The sequence below is a fragment of the Mandrillus leucophaeus genome, unplaced genomic scaffold (assembly GCF_000951045.1).
Source record: "Mandrillus leucophaeus isolate KB7577 unplaced genomic scaffold, Mleu.le_1.0 Scaffold4, whole genome shotgun sequence".
NCBI classification, from domain to species: Eukaryota; Metazoa; Chordata; class Mammalia; order Primates; family Cercopithecidae; genus Mandrillus; species Mandrillus leucophaeus.
The window spans coordinates 1,726,883-1,744,480 of NW_012104253.1; the positions used below are offsets into that span (position 1 = coordinate 1,726,883).

The window sequence follows — 17,598 nt, forward strand, 5'->3', positions numbered from 1 at the left end:
AGAGTTCCTGTTGCTCCACATCCTCACCAGCATTTGGTGTTGTCACGGTTCTAGATTTTAGCCATTCAAATAGGTGTGCAGTGGTGTCTCATTATTACCTTAAGTTACAAATGCTCAAATCACATATGACACTGAACATATTTTCATATGCTTTTTTGCCATCTGTGTATCTTAATTTTTTTTTTTTTTTTTGAGACAGAGTCTCATTCTGTCACCAAGGCTGAAGTGCAGTGGCACGATCTTGGCTCACTGCAACTTCCACCGCCTGGGTTCATGCAGTTCTCCTGCCTCAGCCTCTTGATTAGCTGGGGTTACAGGCGTCCGCCCCCACGCCCGGCTAATTTTTGTATTTTTAGTAGAGACGGGGTTTCATCATGTTAGTCAGGCTGGTCTTGAAATCCTGACCTCAGGTGATCCGCCTGCCTTGGCCTCCCCAAGTTCTGGGATTACAGGTATGAGCCTCCATACCCAGCCAGATTTCAGGAATTCAAATGCCTTCTGCTCAAAGTAATTTTTATGCCACCGTGGCATATTCTAAACCGCTTCAAGCTCAGGAAACTTGAGGGCAGCAACCTCCACCGATTCCTCCATGCTGTGTCCCTGCATCTAACAACGTGCCTGGCACGGCTATTAAAATATGTGACATCCATCGTGTGTCCAGGTGTCTGTTTTGGGTGTCGGCTGCCCCAGGCTCTCCTAACTTTGCTTATAATAGCAGCAGCGCCATCGACTGGCATTTATTGAGAACTTTTACTACACCCTGGGCACTTACCAAGGTCTGTAGATTTTGAGCTGCTTCTTATTTAGGTCAGAGCTAGTAGCTGTTTCCACTGTAGAATTTTCGAAAACAGGTGGAGCCTCTGCCGGATTCTGACGTAATGGCATTAACCCTATACAACGGGCTTGTGTTTAACTGAACACACCTGACCACCCTAGAAACGTGAACCGAGTGAGAAATTCATCCACTTGCTCTGGCTGCAAAATGCAGAACTAAGAGGAAGAAATGCGAAGCCTAGGATGTCTCTCTGAAAAGAAAACGCGAGGGGGAGCAAGAGAAGGGTTCCAGAGGCTTCCACAACCTGGACGCCTCACTAAAAACATGGCAGTCATCTTGTGGCTGGTCACTGTCTCCACGCGGGTTGGGGTTTGTGTCTCACCGTTTTGCTCCCAGCCTAGAACGGTGCTGGGCATGCAGTAGCTCTCCATACGCATCTGTGGAATGCATTCATTCCAGACCTGAATTTTCAACTCTAAGACTTCTCTGCAAGGAACACTAGGCGGTGATATCTGGGAGCACCTGTGTTCACTGGGCGGTTCCTCCAGGCCAGACGCAGCCTCAGAAAACGTGGGGTGGGGGGATGTGCATTGGTTTGGATGTCCCGAGTGTCCTTTAAAATGACAAATGTAAAAGGCCTAACCAATGGCATTCTAAAACAGACCCTTCAGGTGGTGGCGGGCGCCCGGACTCGGGGTGATGAGCCACCGTCCCAGCGAGCGCTGAGTTCCTCACCAGCAGGCCGCCTTCGACAACCTCTGGGCCGAGTCCAAAAGATTCCGCAATTCGTTCCTACATGCACGCCGGTTACAGTACCAGAAAGGAATATTTTTAAAAAGAGTTGCAAAAAGAATTCATAGAGGGAAAAAAAAGCAAAAATGCGAGACTGGCCCGTACGGGGATCGAACCCGCGACCTTGGCGTTATTAGCACCACGCTCTAACCAACTGAGCTAACCGGCCAACTGACGCTAGGATGCCACCAGAGTGTTTAAGAGGGCTCCATGCCCGCGCCCGCCCCCTAGCGACTCCCTGCCGAGTCCTCGCCGCTGGCTGCATTCCGCTTCGCCCCGGCAGCGACTTTCGACCTCTTCACAGTCATCTCCATTGGTCCGATGCAGAAACTGAGACCTAGGGGACTTCAAGGAGAAGGGAGGCGGCTCCCTACAGCGAAGGCGGCTTTCTTTCACACGGAAAATGCAAATTGCACATGGGAGGCTTAGCTCGGCAGTGAGAAGGTTTTCAAACATGCCAACTCAATGTTGTTTTTATCTCCGAGAATCCTGCAGCGTGGAAACTTCGTGTAACAGAGGCCTTTAGCATGGTTAAATCAAGCTTGGAAACTACAGAAAACCAGACAAAGGACAAAAGAACCACCGAATTCCCTATCGGCCAATAAACAAGGGCCGCTGGGGTCTTGGCTTCCTTCCTGCCGGGTTTTTTCCTACTGCACACGTGTATTTATATATATATATAATATATATACACACATACACTCACACACACACACACACACACACAGAATCCAAAGCCTTGTATGAAGCACTCTTTTTTTTTTTTTTTTTTTGAGACGAAATCTCCCTCTGTCTCCCAGGCTGGAGTGCAGTGGCGCGATTTCAGCTCAATGAAGCAGTCTATTTTTTATCTTTCTTTTTGTATTTAATATTCTAGAATAAGCATATCCCTAAACAATTACAAATGTCATTTTAAATGATTCCACCATAGCTTTCTCTCCTTTTTTTTTTTTTTTTTTAGTGTCGGAAAAAATGTTTTCATTTTGCTCTCTCTCTTAACTGAGCACGTAAATAAATCACATGGTATAAGGTAGAAGGGTTGAAAGAGCCACTGGGTGGGCAACGATGGTACCCACCCCTAAAAGCATAGGATCTGTATGCAAAAAAAGAGAGAGAGAAGGAAAAGGCGGGGAAGACAAACCACCACCGTGCCTGCCACAGAGGCCTGCTGGTCTCCTACAGGGCATGACTATGGTATTGCGCTGTGGCCCTCCCACTCCAGGAGCACCAGCAGCGGGCACCAGCTTTTTTTTTTTTGAGACAGAGTCTCGCTCTGTCACCCAGGCTGGAGTGCAGTGGCGCAATCTCGGCTCACTGTAACCTATGCCTCCCTGGTTCAAGCGATTCTCCTGCCTCAGCCTCCCAAGTAGCTGGGACTACAGGTGCATACCACCATGTCCGGTTAATTTTTTTTTTTAAATTTTTAGTAGAGATGGGGTTTCACCATGTTGGCCAGGCTGGTCTCGAGCTCCTGACCTCAAGTGACCCGCCTGCCTCGGCCTCCCAGAGTGCTAGGATTACAGGCGTGAGCCATCGCGTCCGGCCAGATTTTTAACACTATACATTCTGCTCTGATTACTCCACTAAACTGCCGGGACTGATGTATCGTCAGGGTTCCATGTCACAAGCAGCAGAAACCAAGTCTAGCTGATTTGAACAGATTTTATGTAAAGGATGTTAGGTAGGTCACCCTCCACAAGCAAGGCTAGAGGACCAGGTTTAGAAAAACGGACACTCAGTGAAGACATACTCATTCAGTCTGGCAGTGGCTGGCCCCCAATCAGCTGTGAGTCAAAGAAACCTAATCCTTGTCCTCATGGAGCTCACCGCATAGCAAGGAAGGCGGATATTACAGGGAATAGAGAAGCTTAGGTGGTGTGTTGGGAGGCTGGGCAAGCTTCCTGAAGTCTGGAGCACTTTACAGTGTGCAAAGGACAAGGATGGAGGAGCAGGCCAAAGGGGAAGCCGTCTCACAGAACACGGGTGGGGGTGCAGGCATCCTGTCCATTTTGCTTACAGCTGAATGAATGCCCAGAACCTAGCACACTGGCATAGCAATAGGTAAGAGTCACATGGGTTTAAAACAGTCAGATCAAGTCATTTCTCTGTTCACACGCTCCCCTTTTGCCCCAGCCCTAAAAGGCCTGCCAAATTTAGCAAATATAGATCAAGATGCCGGGTTAAAATTGAATTGCAGAAGGACAATGAAGCTTTTTTTTTTAGTGTAAGTATGTCCCATGCCGTATCTGGGTCATACTTATACTAAAAGAATACCTGTGCTATATCTGACAACCCTACGCCGAGGGCGACAATCCTACGCCCAGGGTAACATCCCGTTGAAAGACACCACCTGGCCGGGCGCGGTGGCTCACGCCTGTAATCCCAGCACTTTGGGAGGCCGAGGCAGGTGGATCACGAGGTCAGGAGTTTGAGACCTCCCTGGCTAACACGGTGAAATAGCGTCTCCACTAAAAATACAAAAAATTAGCCGGGCGTGATGGCGGGCGCCTGTAGTCCCAGCTACTCGGGGGGCTGAGGCAGGAGAACGGCGTGAACCCGGGAGGCGGAGCTTGTAGTGAGCCGAGATCACGCCACTCACTCCAGCCTGGGCGACAGAGCGAGACTCCGTCTCAATAAAAATAAAAATAAAAATAAATACAAATTAAAAAAAAAAAGACCTGGCGCGGTGGCTCACGCCTATAATCCCAGCACTTTGGGAGGCCGAGACGGGCGGATCACGAGATCAGGAGATAGAGACCATCCTGGCTAACACGGCGAAACCCCGTCTCTACTAAAAATACAACAATTAGCCGGGCGCGGTGGCGGACGCCTGTAGTCTCAGCTACACGGGAGGCTGAGGCAGGAAAACTGCGTGAACCCGGGAGGCGGAGCTTGCAGCGAGCGGAGATCGCGCCACTGCACTCCAGCCTGGGCATCAGAGCGAGACTCCAGCTCAAAAAAAAAAAAAAAAAAAAGACACCACCGGACCTGCGCCTTTCTCCTCTGCCCTCCTCCACCCCTGCCCGGCTCCCTCCGCGGCAGCCCCCTCGCCTCCTCCCTGGCCCTTGCTCCTATGCTGGGGCTTTTGCGCTTCCTTTCCTCTTCCTGGACCACTTTTCCTGCAGACAATGTCAAAACTCCTCCTCCTCGTCGTGGTCGCTGCTTAAATGTCATTTACTCAGCGAGGTTTCCCCGATGCCCCCATTTGCAATCGCAACCCGCACCCAGGACCCCTGCGGTTCCCGGCCCGACCCCTCTCCATCGCTTATTCCCGCTGCTAACCGTCCGCCTCCCACCGCTAGAGCGAATTCCAGGGGCAGTGGGCTCTATTTCACCAGCACCTAAACAGTGCTTGGCACACAGCGGGTGGTCAGTCAAGGTCTCCTGAAGGAAGCCGAGTTGACCGACCCTTGTGGGTGCAGCCGTGGCATTCCCGGGACTTCAAGCCACGCGTCCCAGGTGGGCGGAGTGGACTGGGCACGCCGGGGCGGGGGCGCAGTGACTGATGTCGGCCGCTAGAGGGCACCCGAGACCTGTGCCGTCAGTCACGAACCCAGGCTTCGCGCGACCACGTGCAGTCGTAGGGCGAGCGCGGGCGAGCAGTTTTCTGTCCCCGGGACCTCTCCCTCCCCTTCTCACCCCTTCTTAAAGTTCTTCTTAGACAAACCCTAATTCTCTTTCTTTGAGTGACGAAAACACAAATCTACATACTTCCAGAATTAAGTGGTACAGAATACCATTCGGGCTTGCTTGCTTGTTTTTGCTTTTTGCTTTTGAGACGGAGTCTCGCTCTTGTGCCCAGACTGGAGTGCAGTGGCGCGATTTCGGCTCACTGCAACCTCCGCCTTGTATTTGTTTTTTTGTTTGTTTGTTTTGTTTTTAATGTGGGGCGGGGAGCCCATGTGCATTTTAAATAATCCATTTTCTTTAAACTCAACTTATGAAATGTTTCATTCTGTTTATAAGCTGGAACCTTTGGTCTGACAGTAACGACCCGCTGTGTTGGCCACACAACAGAATATATGGCCTCACAGTTCTAGCAGGCGGATGTCCAAGGTTAGGGTGACGGGAAGGTCGCTTCCTTCGGAGGCTCCCAGGGAGACCGCCCCAGGCTGTCTCCTGGCTTCTGGTGGATTTCCGGCCAACTTTGGCCTTCCTTCGCTTGTAGAAGCTTCACCGTGATCTCTGCCTGCATGTTCATATGCTCTTCTCCCTGTGTGTCCCTGTGTCTAACTCGCCCCTTTTGTGCAGATGCCAGTCATAATGGACTAAAGCCACCCTGAAGACCATTTTTTTTTTTTTTTTGACGGAGTTTCCCTCTTGTTGCCCAGGCTGGAGGGCAATGGCGCGATCTTGGCTCGGCTCATTGCAACCTCCGCCTCCCAGGTTCAAGCGATTCTCCTGCCTCAGCCTTCTGAGTAGCTGGGATTACAGGCATGAGCCACCACGCCCAGTTAATTTTGTCTTTTTAGTAGAGACGTGGTTTCACCATGTTGGCCAGTCTGGTCTTGAAGTCCTGACCTCAAGTGATATGCCCGCCTTGACCTCCCAAAGTGTTGGGATTACAGGCATGAGCCACTGTGCCAGGCCGAAGACCTCATTTTAACTTGATTGCCTCTGTAAAGACCCTATCTCCAAGAAAGGTCACAATCTGAGGTACTGCAGGTTAGGACTTTAACATCTTTTCGGGGGGACACGATTCAATGCATAACTCATAACATGTACAGTTTCATGCATTCCTGAGTAAAGCTTTAATTTATAAAACAGATTGAATTCTTCTAAACGAACTTATTTAGAAATAAAATTAAAAGAAACCCTATTAAATGTTTACAAAGGTAAGTGGCCACACAACAGAATATATGGCCTCACAGTTCTGGCGGGCAGACATCCAAGGTCAGGGTGTCGGGAAGGTCGCTTCCTTTGGAGGCTCCCAGGGAGACCGTCCCAGGCTGTCTCCTGGCTTCCGGTGGATTTCCGGCCATCTTTGGCCTTCCTCCTATTAAATGTTTATACATTTAATATTCTGATTTTCTGATTTTTCTTAATAAACATACAACGAAGCTTTTGAAATTAACATTTTATATTTATGAAAGTAAAACAATTGCAGTTTTAAAAGTCATAATACTAAAAGCCTTATTATAAGAGATAGTATTCTCCTACTCCACCCCTTCCTTGCAGCCCAATCCAACTCCCCAGAGGCAATCACTGTGAACTTTTAAATTTATTTATATATATATTTTTCTACAGAAATGAGGTCTCACTATGTTGCCCAGGCTGGTTTTGAACTCCTGGGCTCCAGTGATCCTCCCACCTTGGCCTCCCAAAGTGCTAAGATTATAGGTGTGAGCCACCATGTCCTGCCCACTATGAGCTTTTCAAGCAGTTTCTTTTTTCACTCCAATAAATCTAAAATATATGATTTTACTTCTAATTCTTTTTTTTTTCAATTTTAGACTTTATCTATTGACTTCATTCTATGCTAAGTGAGGTTCTTTTGCCAACATTCCCCCAATGCATGTACACTTTCGAAACCTCTCTCATCATCCCCAAATACTAATACTACGAAGTTTTACTGAAATCAATAGTCAGTGTTTATATTGCTATGCCTATGTCAACACTGTTCTCAACTGACCCACATAGTGTACTGTAATTACATTCCTTTCTTTTTTTTTTTTTTTTTTTGAGATGGAGTCTCGCTCTGTCGCCCAGGCCGGAGTGCAGTGGCCGGATCTCAGCTCACTGCAAGCTCCACCTCCCGGGTTTACGCCATTCTCCTGCCTCAGCCTCCCGAGTAGCTGGGACTACAGGCGCCCGCCACCTCGCCCGGCTAGTTTTTTGTATTTTTAGTAGAGACGGGGTTTCACCATGTTAGCCAGGATGGTCTCGATCTCCTGACCTTGTGATCCGCCTGTCTCGGCCTCCCAAAGTGCTGGGATTACAGGCTTGAGCCACCGCGCCTGGCCATTACATTCCTTTCTAATGGAACTTCTTGTTTTCCTTTGCATTTGGTTTGCTTACTTTTCTATGTAACAGTCACTGACTTTCTGCCAGAATTATGAAACTGCTCTTAATGTAATCAAATACGTGAGATAATGTAGCAATTGTTTTCTGTGTTTAAGTTGGGAGATATCCTTTCAGAGCTTCCCATCCTCCTAGTCTAACCTGGATTGGTGGTTCTCCAGGCCTGCCGCAGTTTAATCCTGGGCGGGTCTTCACCACCATCCTGGGAATCCCTTTCCCCTTTTTCTTTGTCGGGTCCTCTGCTTCCTGATTCCAGGTTGCTGCCTCTTTTACTTACCTTTCATTTGGGTTCTGAACGTTCTTCATTGATTTCCCAAGAAATGGCTCATGGAAAGTAAATGAGATCTTGCATATCTGAATACATCTTTCTTGCTTGGTTTCTCTCTCTCTCTTCCTCTCCCCCTTCCTCTCTCCTTCCTTCCTTTTTTTTTTTTTTTTTTTTTTTGAGATGGAATCTCACTCTGTCACCCAGGCTGGAGTGCAGTGGCATGATCATGGCTCACTGTAGCCTCAACTTTCTGGGCTCCAAGGATCCTCCCTCCTCAGCCTTTCAAGTAGCTGGGACCACAGGCATGTGCCAACACGTTTGACTCATTTTTGTATTTTTGGTAGAGATGGGATTTCACTATCTTGCTCAGGTTGGTGTTGAACTTCAGAGCTCTAGTGATCCTCCTGCCTTGGCCTCCCAAAGTGCCTGGATTACAGGCATGAGCAACTTTGCCTGGCCCACATCTTTCTTCTTACCCTCACACTAGGCTAATAATTATAAAATTTTAGGATAGAGGTTACTATCCCTTGGTACTTGGAAAGCTGCACTTCTCTGTCTACTATGTCTAGTTTTGCTGCTGAGAAGTCCAACATCATGCTGGAACCCAATCTTTTGGATATGATCAGTTTTTCTCTTTTGATACTTTTGGAACTTCTCACTCTCCCTATTGCTCTGAAATATCATGAGATGCTTTGGTGCCAGTCTTTTTTATTCATGTATCCCACATGCCTAGAGCAATACCTGGCAAATAGGTGTTTAATAATATTTGTTGAATGAGCTGGGAGTGGTGGCTCACGCCTGTAATCCCAACAATCTGGGAGGCCAAGGCAAGCGTACTACTTGAGGTCAGGAGTTCAAGACCAGCCTGGCCAACGTGGTGAAACCCCATCTCTACTAAAAAAAAAAAAAAATAATAAAATAAATAAATAAATAAATAAATTGGCCGGGCATTGTGGGATATGCCTGTAATCCCAGCTATTCAGGAGGCTGAGTCAGGAGAATTGCTTGAACTCGGGAGGCAGAGGTTGCAGTGAGCCGAGATCACTCCATTACACTCCAACCTGGGCAACAGAGTGAGACTCTGTCTCAAAAAAAAAAAAAAAGAAAGAAAGAAAAAGAAAAAGAAAAGAAAAACTGCCCAGGCGCTGTGGCTCACGCCTATTATCCCAGCATTTTGGGAGGCCAAGGCGGGCTGATCACTTGAGGTCAAGAGTTCGAGACCAGCCTGGCCAACATAGTGAAACCCCGTCTCTACTAAAAATATAAAAATTAGCCGGGTTTGTTGGCGGGCACCTGTAATTCCAGCTACTCAGGAGGCTGAGGCAGGAGAATCGCTTGAACCCGGGAGTGGGAGGTTGCAGTCAGTCAAGATCGTGCCACTGCACTCCAGTCCGGGCTACAAAGCGAGACTCCGTCTCAAAAAAAAAAAAAATTTCGCGTAGAAGCTCCCAAGCCCAATTAAAGCTCAAGGCTATCGTCCACGTAGTGTTCCAAATCGCTCAGTTCCCAGGCCAGCAAAGAAAGCGAGCCGGGTGAAAGTCGCCTCTGTGCGAAGGCGGGGAATTGCACAGTATTTACTTGGAAGCGGCGGAGAGGTTGCTTAGCAACCCTGCTGAGCGGACGGGCTTCACTGCGCACGCGTATACGGGCGGAGCATCTTGCGCACGCGCGAGCGACAGGTCGTGGCGTTCAGGGCCTGACGGTTGCTAGGGTGACAGGGACACAACATGGCGGCCGGATGCTAACGCTCTCCTTCGAGGGACCACCACGGAGATCCTAGTGCGGGACCCCGCCTCAGGGAAGTGGAAAGCAGGGGGACACCCTTCGTGCGTTTTTCTTTTCCGTCCAGTGTCGGCAAGGGGTTATCGCCAGCTTCCGCATCCAAGATGAAGAGTGAGTGGGACCAGGGATGGGGGCAGGGACTGGAGAGCGAGTGGCGGGGGCGGGAGGGACTGGGGGAGCTTGAGGGGCCTGTGGGGCCGGCGGGGCCGGGCGTCGTCGCCTTCTGCCGTGGCGGCTCTGCATGTGGACCCCGAATCCCCCTTGGCTGGAAGAAGCCGGTGCCCCTGGGGGAAGCTCGAGGGGTTGGGGCTAGGTTGGGAACTTTGAGGTCTCGGAGAGTCGACCCAAGTCCCGTTCAGGCATATTTGGTGCCGGTGCGTAGTTCTTACATCGAAGTTTAGGGAGTTGAGTGTGATTCATTTTATTTTTTTAAATGCTGGCTCGAACCTGACATTCTTTTCTTGAACATTCGGCAGAAACGCAGGGAGCGCTTATAGTGTGGCTCCCTGCCTTTTCATGGTATTGGTTTAGTGTCCAATTGAGAGGAAAGCTGGGCTGTGTGCTTTATTTTATTTTTTGGGTCTAGCAGTAGTGTTTTATAGGAACCATTTTCTAATAGTCATTTTGAAGCAACCTTTTAGTTAAAAGCTGTTACTTCAGAGTTGGAAAATGAGGTAGTCATTCTAGAAAATGTAACGGGTAAAAAAATTTACCTCTGGTAGGATTTGTGGATTATTGACAATCCGAGTGCAACCAGCTAGAATGATTTTTTATTATTACTGTACGTAAATAATTGTTTATGGCTGTGAACCAGAGGTGCAGTAAAAATTCAGACCTTTGCTGTGAAAAGATTATGTTAGGAGTAGTTATAATGTTAAATTTGCATTGTGTTCTAATTGTCAATAGTGTACGTTGCATAATATTTAAAATAATTCATTCACCCTTTACAAAGCATTTTTATTTTTATTTTCTTTTGTTGGACATTGTTTAATGTTTACCTTTTTCATTAACGCACTACAAAACTGTAGTTAGAATCAGAAGTCTACAAAAGACTTTACACTTTTACTTACAGTGCAGACTGTGTATACTGCACGTATTTTGTACTGTATTCCTTTTTTCTTCCCATCTGTTTGTTTTGAAAATTGTCAGATGTACAGGAAAGTTGCAAGAGCGGTACACTGAATATTTATAAACCCGTCCTTCACTTAGACGCACCATTTTGCCTTATTTTTGTGTGCTCACTTTCGCTCTGGTGTTTTCTCTCTCCCATTTGTGTATTTATTTTCACTGGACCTTTCAAGAGTTAGTTGTAGACTACTGATAATTCACCACTTCTTTCAGCAGTTATCTGCGAAGAACAAGGACATTCTCCTACATCATCACATTACAAATAACACATTTAGAACATTTAACGATGATACAATACTCTAATATACAGTCCGTATTTCAGTCTTTCCATTTATCCCAATAACATCTGTTATAGTTGTTTATATTTGTTCTACAGTCCAATCAAGAATCACAAATTGCATTCTGTTGTCACATCTCTTTGGTCTCTTTTAATATGGTGTCCCTGCCTTTTGTGTCTTTCATGACAATGATAGTTTCATTTTTATTTTTGACCATCCTCTGTAGGCCAAATGACATTTTTAAAGAATCCAGCCCAGGTGTTTTGCAGAATATCTCTCAATTTGAATTTATCTGATTGTTGCCTCATGATTAGCTTCAGCTTAAATGTTTTTACCAGGAATGTGAGAGAGGTGACATTGTGTCTCTGTCAGTGTGGCCCTTCCAGAGTGTGTGATGTCAGCTCGTCGCAGTTTTGCTGAAGTTAGATTTGATCATTTGGTTTATTTATCTACCTTCCTTTTCTCTTGGACTCTTTTTTTTTTGACAGGGTCTTGCTGTGTCACCCAGGCTGGGGTGTAGTGGTGCAGTCTTGGCTCACTGCAACCTCTGTCTCCCGGGATCAAATGATTCTCCCACCTCAGCCTCCCAAGTAGCTGAGATAACAGGTGTGCACCACCATGCCCAGCTAACTTGTATTTTTTTGGTAAAGATGGGGTCTCAACATGTTGATCAGGCTGGTTTCGAACTCCTGACGTCAAGCGATCTCCCCACTTTGGCCTCCCAAAGTGTTGGAATTACAGACGTGAGCCACCGTGCCTGGCCTTTCTCTTAGACTCTTCATACCCCACTACCTAGAGGCATCACTCTCAGTACTTTACTCTCTCTCTATATATATATTATATATAAATATGTAAATGTGTATTTCTCCCTTTTTAAAAGAGTAATGTTAGCACTGTGTGTGTACACCTATATAGAAATGCGTGTATGTGCCGGCCGGACGCGGTGGCTCACGCCTGTAATCCCAGCGCTTTGGGAGGCCAAGGCGGGCAGATCACAAGGTCAGGAAATCAAGACCATCCTGGCTAACATGGTGAAACCCTGTCTCTACTAAAAATACAAAAAATTAGGCGTAGTGGCTGGTGCCTGTAGTCCCAGCTACTTGGAAGGTTGAGCCAGGAGAATGGCGTGAACCCTTAAGGCGGGGCTTGCAGTGAGCCGAGATTGCGCCACTGCACTCCAGCGTGGACAACAGAGCGAGAGACTCCGTATCAAAAAAAAAAAAAAAATGTGTGTGTGTGTATATATGTAAAATTTACATTTACATTTGTGGGCCGGGCACAGTGGCTCACGTCTGTAATTCCAGCACTTTGGGAGGCTGAGGTGGGTGGATCACTTGAGGCCAGGAGTTCGAGACCGGCCTGGCCAACATGGTGAAACCACATCTCTACTAAAAATATAAAAATTAGTCGGGCGTGGTGGCAGGCGCCTGTAATCCCAGCTACTAGGGAGGCTGAGGCAGGAGAATCGCTTGAACCTGGGAGGCAGAGGTTGCAGTGAGCCGAGATGGCGCCACTGCACTCCAGCCTGGGCAACAGAGCAAAGAAAAAAAAAAAGTATGTGTGTGTATACATATAAAATTTACATTTATGGAGCAGGCACGGTGGCTCACGCCTGTAATCCCAGCACTTCGGGGGGCTGAGGTTGGCTGATCACTTGAAGTGAGGAGTTCGAGACCAGCCTGGCCAATGTGGTGAAACCCCGTCTCAACCATAAAATTCAAAAAAATAAAAATAAAAACAAAACAAAAAAATACACAAAAAACTTACATTTATGATTTACTTCTTGTAAACTTTTGTTTTTAAAGTATATTTAGTATTGTTTGGTATGTTCTTTTAGATGGTCATTTTGGTAGTTTTTGGTTACTTGGTTTAGTGGTGACATCTTTATTCTCCCTTTCTTCCTTCTACCTTAAAATCTACTCTAAGAATTATTGTAACCTTTTATCCCCGTGGTTTACATCTGATCATTAGATAAATGATTTAAAAATAGTTAAGAGTGGAGAGTATATTCCAGAACTGGAAATCACAGAGACAGAGTTAAAGAAGAATGATCAGGAAAAGTGAGTAATGGTGAAACTGGATCCATAGCTTGGGGTCAGAGTGGGGCTGGGAATGCTAGATTATTACAGGGGTCTTTCAGGATTTTCTAGGTGTATTTTTGTACTTGTTTTCTAGGCGATGCCCATGTGTTTAGAGGTATGTTATTCTGTGGAGTGTTCCTGTCTTTCTTTTTATTTGGCATCATTTGCAACAGTAGAGAGCAAAGAGTGACAGTGCAGTTGATAACAGTGTGGGCTTTGGAGCCGGTAGGCGTGGTAGCTTCAGGCATGTTACTTTTTTTTTCTTATGCTGCTTTTCTTCGTTGTTCAGGTAATCTATTGCTGCGTAACAGATCGCTTCAATTTTGTGGCTTAAAGAAACACAGTCTTTCTTGTGGTCCTTCAGGTTGCCTGGATTCAACTAGGCAGGTCTTACTGGAAGTCTCTCATGCAGTCAGATGGTGGCTGGAGCTGAAGTCATCTTAAAAGTTTCTTTTTTATTTGGAGATGGAGCTCTCTCTGTTGGCCAGGCTGGAATGAGTACGGTGGCACAATCTCGGCTCACTGCAACCTCTGCCTCCTGGGTTCAAGCGATTCTCCTGTCTCAGCCTCCTGAGTAGCTGGGATTTTAGGCGCACCACCACACCTGGCTACTTTTTGTATTTTGAGTAGAGACAGGGATTCACCATGTTGGTCAGCCTGGTCGAGAACGCCTGACCTCAGGTGACCCACCTGCCTCGGCCTCCCAAAGTGCTGGGATTACAGGCGTGAGCCAGTGCGCCCAGCCACATTTATCTTTAAACGGGGATGATAATACCCTTACATAGCATTGTTTCAAAGATTAAGTGAAATCATCTATGTAAAGGTCATAGCACAGTGTCTGGTACATGGTAAGTTGTGAGTGAATTATTATTTGCTATTTCAGCAGATGGAAGGCAGGGATATAAAAAGCGAAAGAATGAAAACATCGGTCAGATCCTTACTTGGAAAAGTTTCCCTTTATCTAGTCTAGTTGAAGTACCACTCTTTTTTCCTGTCCGAACTTTTTTTTTTTTTTTCCAGATAGAGTCTTGCTCTGTTGCCCAGGCTGGAGTGCTGTGGTGTAGTCACAGCTCATGGCAGGCTCCATCTCCTGGGCTCAGGCAAGCCTCCCACCTCAGCCTCCTGAGTAGTTAGGACCACAGGCACGTGCCTCCTCACGCGGCTAATTTTTTTAAAAAATTTTTTTGGTGGAGATGGGGTTTTGTTGTGTTGTCCAGCCCAGGCTTACTTTTTTTTTTTTTTTTTTGAGATGGAGTCTTGCCCTGTTTCTTGGGCTGGAGTCCAATGGTGTGATCTCATTTCACTGCAACCTACACCTCCCGGGTTCAAGTGATTCTCCTGCCTCAGCTTCCTGAGTAGCTGGGCTTACAGGTGCCTGCCAAGACACCTGGCTAATTTTTGTATTTTTAGTAGAGACAGGGTTTCACTATGCTGACCAGGTTGGTCTCGAACTCCCGACCTCAGGCAATCTGCCCGCCTTGGCCTCCCAAAGTGCTGGAATTACATGCATGAGCCACGGTGCCCGACTGCCCAGGATTAGATTTTTAATTGTTTGAGATGGGGGTCTCCCTACATTGCCCAGACTGGTCTTGGACTCCTGGATTATAGGCATGAGCCACTGTGCCTGGTCCTGTCTCAACTTTTTAATGAATTTTTCAAAACATACCTATAAAAAGAGAAAAGTGGCCAGGCATGGCGGCTCATGTCTATAAACCCAACACTTTGGGAGGCTAAGGCAGGAGATTGCTTAAGTCCAGGAGTTTGAGACCAGCCTGGGCAACATGACAAGACTCTATCTCTACTAAACAATTAAAAAATTGGCCAAGCATGGCAGTGCATACCTGTGGTCCCAGGTACGTGGGAGGCTGAGGCAGGAGCATTGCTTGAACCCAGGAATTTGAGGCTGTAGTGAGCTGGGATCACACCACTGCTCTCCAGCCTGGATGTCAAAGGAAGACCCTGTTTCAAAAAATAAAACAAGGCCGGCGCGGTGGCTGAGGCCTGTAATCTAAGCACTTTGGGAGGCCGAGGCAGGCAGATCACGAGGTCAGGAGATTGAGACCATCCTGGCTAACACGGTGAAACCCTATCTCCACTAAAAATACAAAAAATTAGCCAGGCGTCGTGGCGGGCACCTGTAGTCCCAGCTACTCGGGAGGCTGAGGCAGGAGAATGGCGTAAACCTGGGAGGCGGAGCTTGCAGTGAGCCAAGATTGCGCCACTGCACTCCAGCCTGGGTGACAGAGCGAGACAGACTCCGTCTCAAAAAATAATAATAATGATAATAAATAAATAAATAAATAAATAAATAAAAGAAAAAGCCAGAGAAGTTATACTTTGAAGACAGTAACAGTTTGCTATTGTATCAGAGAGAATTTTTTTTTTTTTTTTTGGATAGAATCTCACTCTGTTGTCCAGGCTGGAGTGCAGTGGCATGATCTTGGCTGACTGCAACCTCTGCCTCCAGGGTTCAAGCAATTCTCATGCATCAGCCTCCTGAGTAGCTGGGATTATAGGCGCACACCACCATGCCTGGCTCATTTTTGTAGTTTTAGTAGAGACAGGGTTTTACCATGTTGGCCAGGTTGGTCTTGAACTCCTGACCTCGGGTGATCTACCCGCCTCAACCTCCCAAAGTGCTGGGATTACAGGTGTGAGCCACTGCGTCCGGCCCGGAGAGAATTTTTGAAAGTATGTGTTGTAATTACAATGAGGTTTAAGCTGTCTTGTTTTTTTTCCACCATGGGAAGAGTTAAGTAATTTGTCTTTCTTAAATGCTAGTATTTTCATTGACTCAAAAAAGGTACCTCAATCCTTTTCATCTCCTTCTGTGTGTGAGCCTCAACTTTTGTTTTTATTTATTATTATTATTATCATTATTTTTGAGATGGAGTCTTGCACTGTTACCCAGGCTGGAGTTGCAGTGGCGCAATCTCGGCTCACTGCAAGCTCTGCCTCCTGGGTTCACGCCATTCTCCTGCCTCAGCCTCCTGAGTAGCTGGGACTACAGGTGCCCGCCACTACACCTGGCTAATTTTTTGTACTTTTAGTAAGAGACGGGGTTTCACCATGTTAGTCAAGGTGGTCTCGATCTCCTGACCTTGTGATCCGCCCACCTCGGCCTCCCAAAGTGCTGGGATAACAAGCGTGAGCCATTTTTATTTATTTATTTATTTATTTATTTTAAAGATGAGAGTCTCACCATATTGCCTAGACTGGTCTCAAAATCCTGGGGTGGCCCGGCGCAGTGGCTCACTCCTGTAATCCCAGCACTTTGGGAGGCCGAGGCAGGTGGATCACGAGGTCAGGAGATCGAGACCATCCTGGCTAACACGGTGAAACCCTGTCTCTACTAAAAAATACAAAAAAACTAGCCGGGCGAGGTGGCAGGCGCCTGTAGTCCCAGCTACTCGGGAGGCTGAGGCAGGAGAATGGTGTAAACCCGGGAGGCAGAGCTTGCAGTGAGCCGAGATCCGGCCACTGCACTCCAGCCTGGGTGACAGAGCGAGACTCCGTCTCAAAAAAAAAAAAAAAAAAAAAGAACTTTACAAAAAGCACATTAATAAAAATGTTTGGACTTGAACCTGACAAGTTTTACGTTTCACAGAAAGTGAATTTGACCTTCATTTTCACTTGTTAAATAAGGCTTAAATTCCACTTCAACAAACAAGCCTTGGTTTAATAAATGTGCATAGAATCTTAATATAGATGTACTCATTTATCTCCCTTGTTGTCTCTTTTTCATCCAACTCTGTTATTTTAACCCCTCTTTGTCCTTGAATCTGTTTTTCTTTTTGTTTTGGTGCTTGTTTATTCCCAATAATGTGGGATGTGACTTTCATTTACAGTATCATAGCTCTGTGCCCTTCAGAACTTTGTATCATGCTTTGTCTGCATTTCAGTGTTTTTTGTTTAATTTCGAAGGCCTATGAAAATGTGCCAGATCTTGTTGGAGAGAATAGGAACTTTTCCCAGGTATTTTTTCATAGAGACGTTTTCTTTTTTTCTCCTTGCCTTTTATCCTTGTTTTATACCACATACCTTCTGCCTACTAGAAGAGACATGAGGGAAACAAGTGACCCCTTTATCTACCAACAGACACCTCCAGTGCAGCAAGTTCCATTTATTGCTGGTCGTGATGGTTTAGAGCCAGCCTGGGACATGGGCGCACACGGAATTTGTGTGCTGAAACCACTTTGAAGTTCACAGTTGACCTATTTTTTTAAAGCAAGTCTGCTTAATTTATCTGTGACAAAACACAAATTGGAATTTATTGTGTGAATTCTCTCTTTCTTAAATCCAAATTGCTTAGTCCACAGCTTGACTTCCAGTGATTGACCTCCAATCCCTCCTGTGATTTTCTTTTTTTTTCTTTGTGAGACAAGGTCTCTGTCTATCACTCAAGCTGGAGTACAGTCGCACCATCATGGCTCACTGCAGCCTTGACTTCCCAGGCTCAGATGATTCTCCTGT

At 46.6% G+C, this 17,598-nt stretch overlaps 2 protein-coding genes and 1 non-coding gene across 5 annotated transcripts in view; 1 reads left to right on the top strand and 2 right to left on the bottom strand.

Annotated features, from left to right (window-relative positions):
* ZNF839 (zinc finger protein 839) overlaps nt 1–1,430 on the bottom strand; it is a 40,057-nt gene extending 38,627 nt beyond the window's left edge. Inside the window, exon 1 of the mRNA XM_011991594.1 lies at nt 1,158–1,430. The gene's annotated coding sequence lies outside the window, so the exon portion shown is untranslated. The remainder of the gene's footprint in view (nt 1–1,157) is intronic.
* A 232-nt stretch (nt 1,431–1,662) lies between these two features.
* On the bottom strand, nt 1,663–1,736 carry TRNAI-AAU. The gene has a single exon. It is a non-coding gene; the product is annotated as a tRNA-Ile (tRNA).
* A 7,775-nt stretch (nt 1,737–9,511) lies between these two features.
* The window catches only part of MOK (MOK protein kinase), an 81,682-nt gene continuing 73,595 nt past the window's right edge, over nt 9,512–17,598 (top strand). For 2 of the 3 annotated variants that reach the window (XM_011991596.1, XM_011991597.1), the window contains exon 1: nt 9,512–9,749. In XM_011991596.1, the coding sequence (XP_011846986.1) occupies nt 9,743–9,749 (7 nt within the window). In that variant the 5' untranslated portion in view covers nt 9,512–9,742. The remainder of the gene's footprint in view (nt 9,750–17,598) is intronic. The other variant, XM_011991595.1, reaches the window with a different exon arrangement.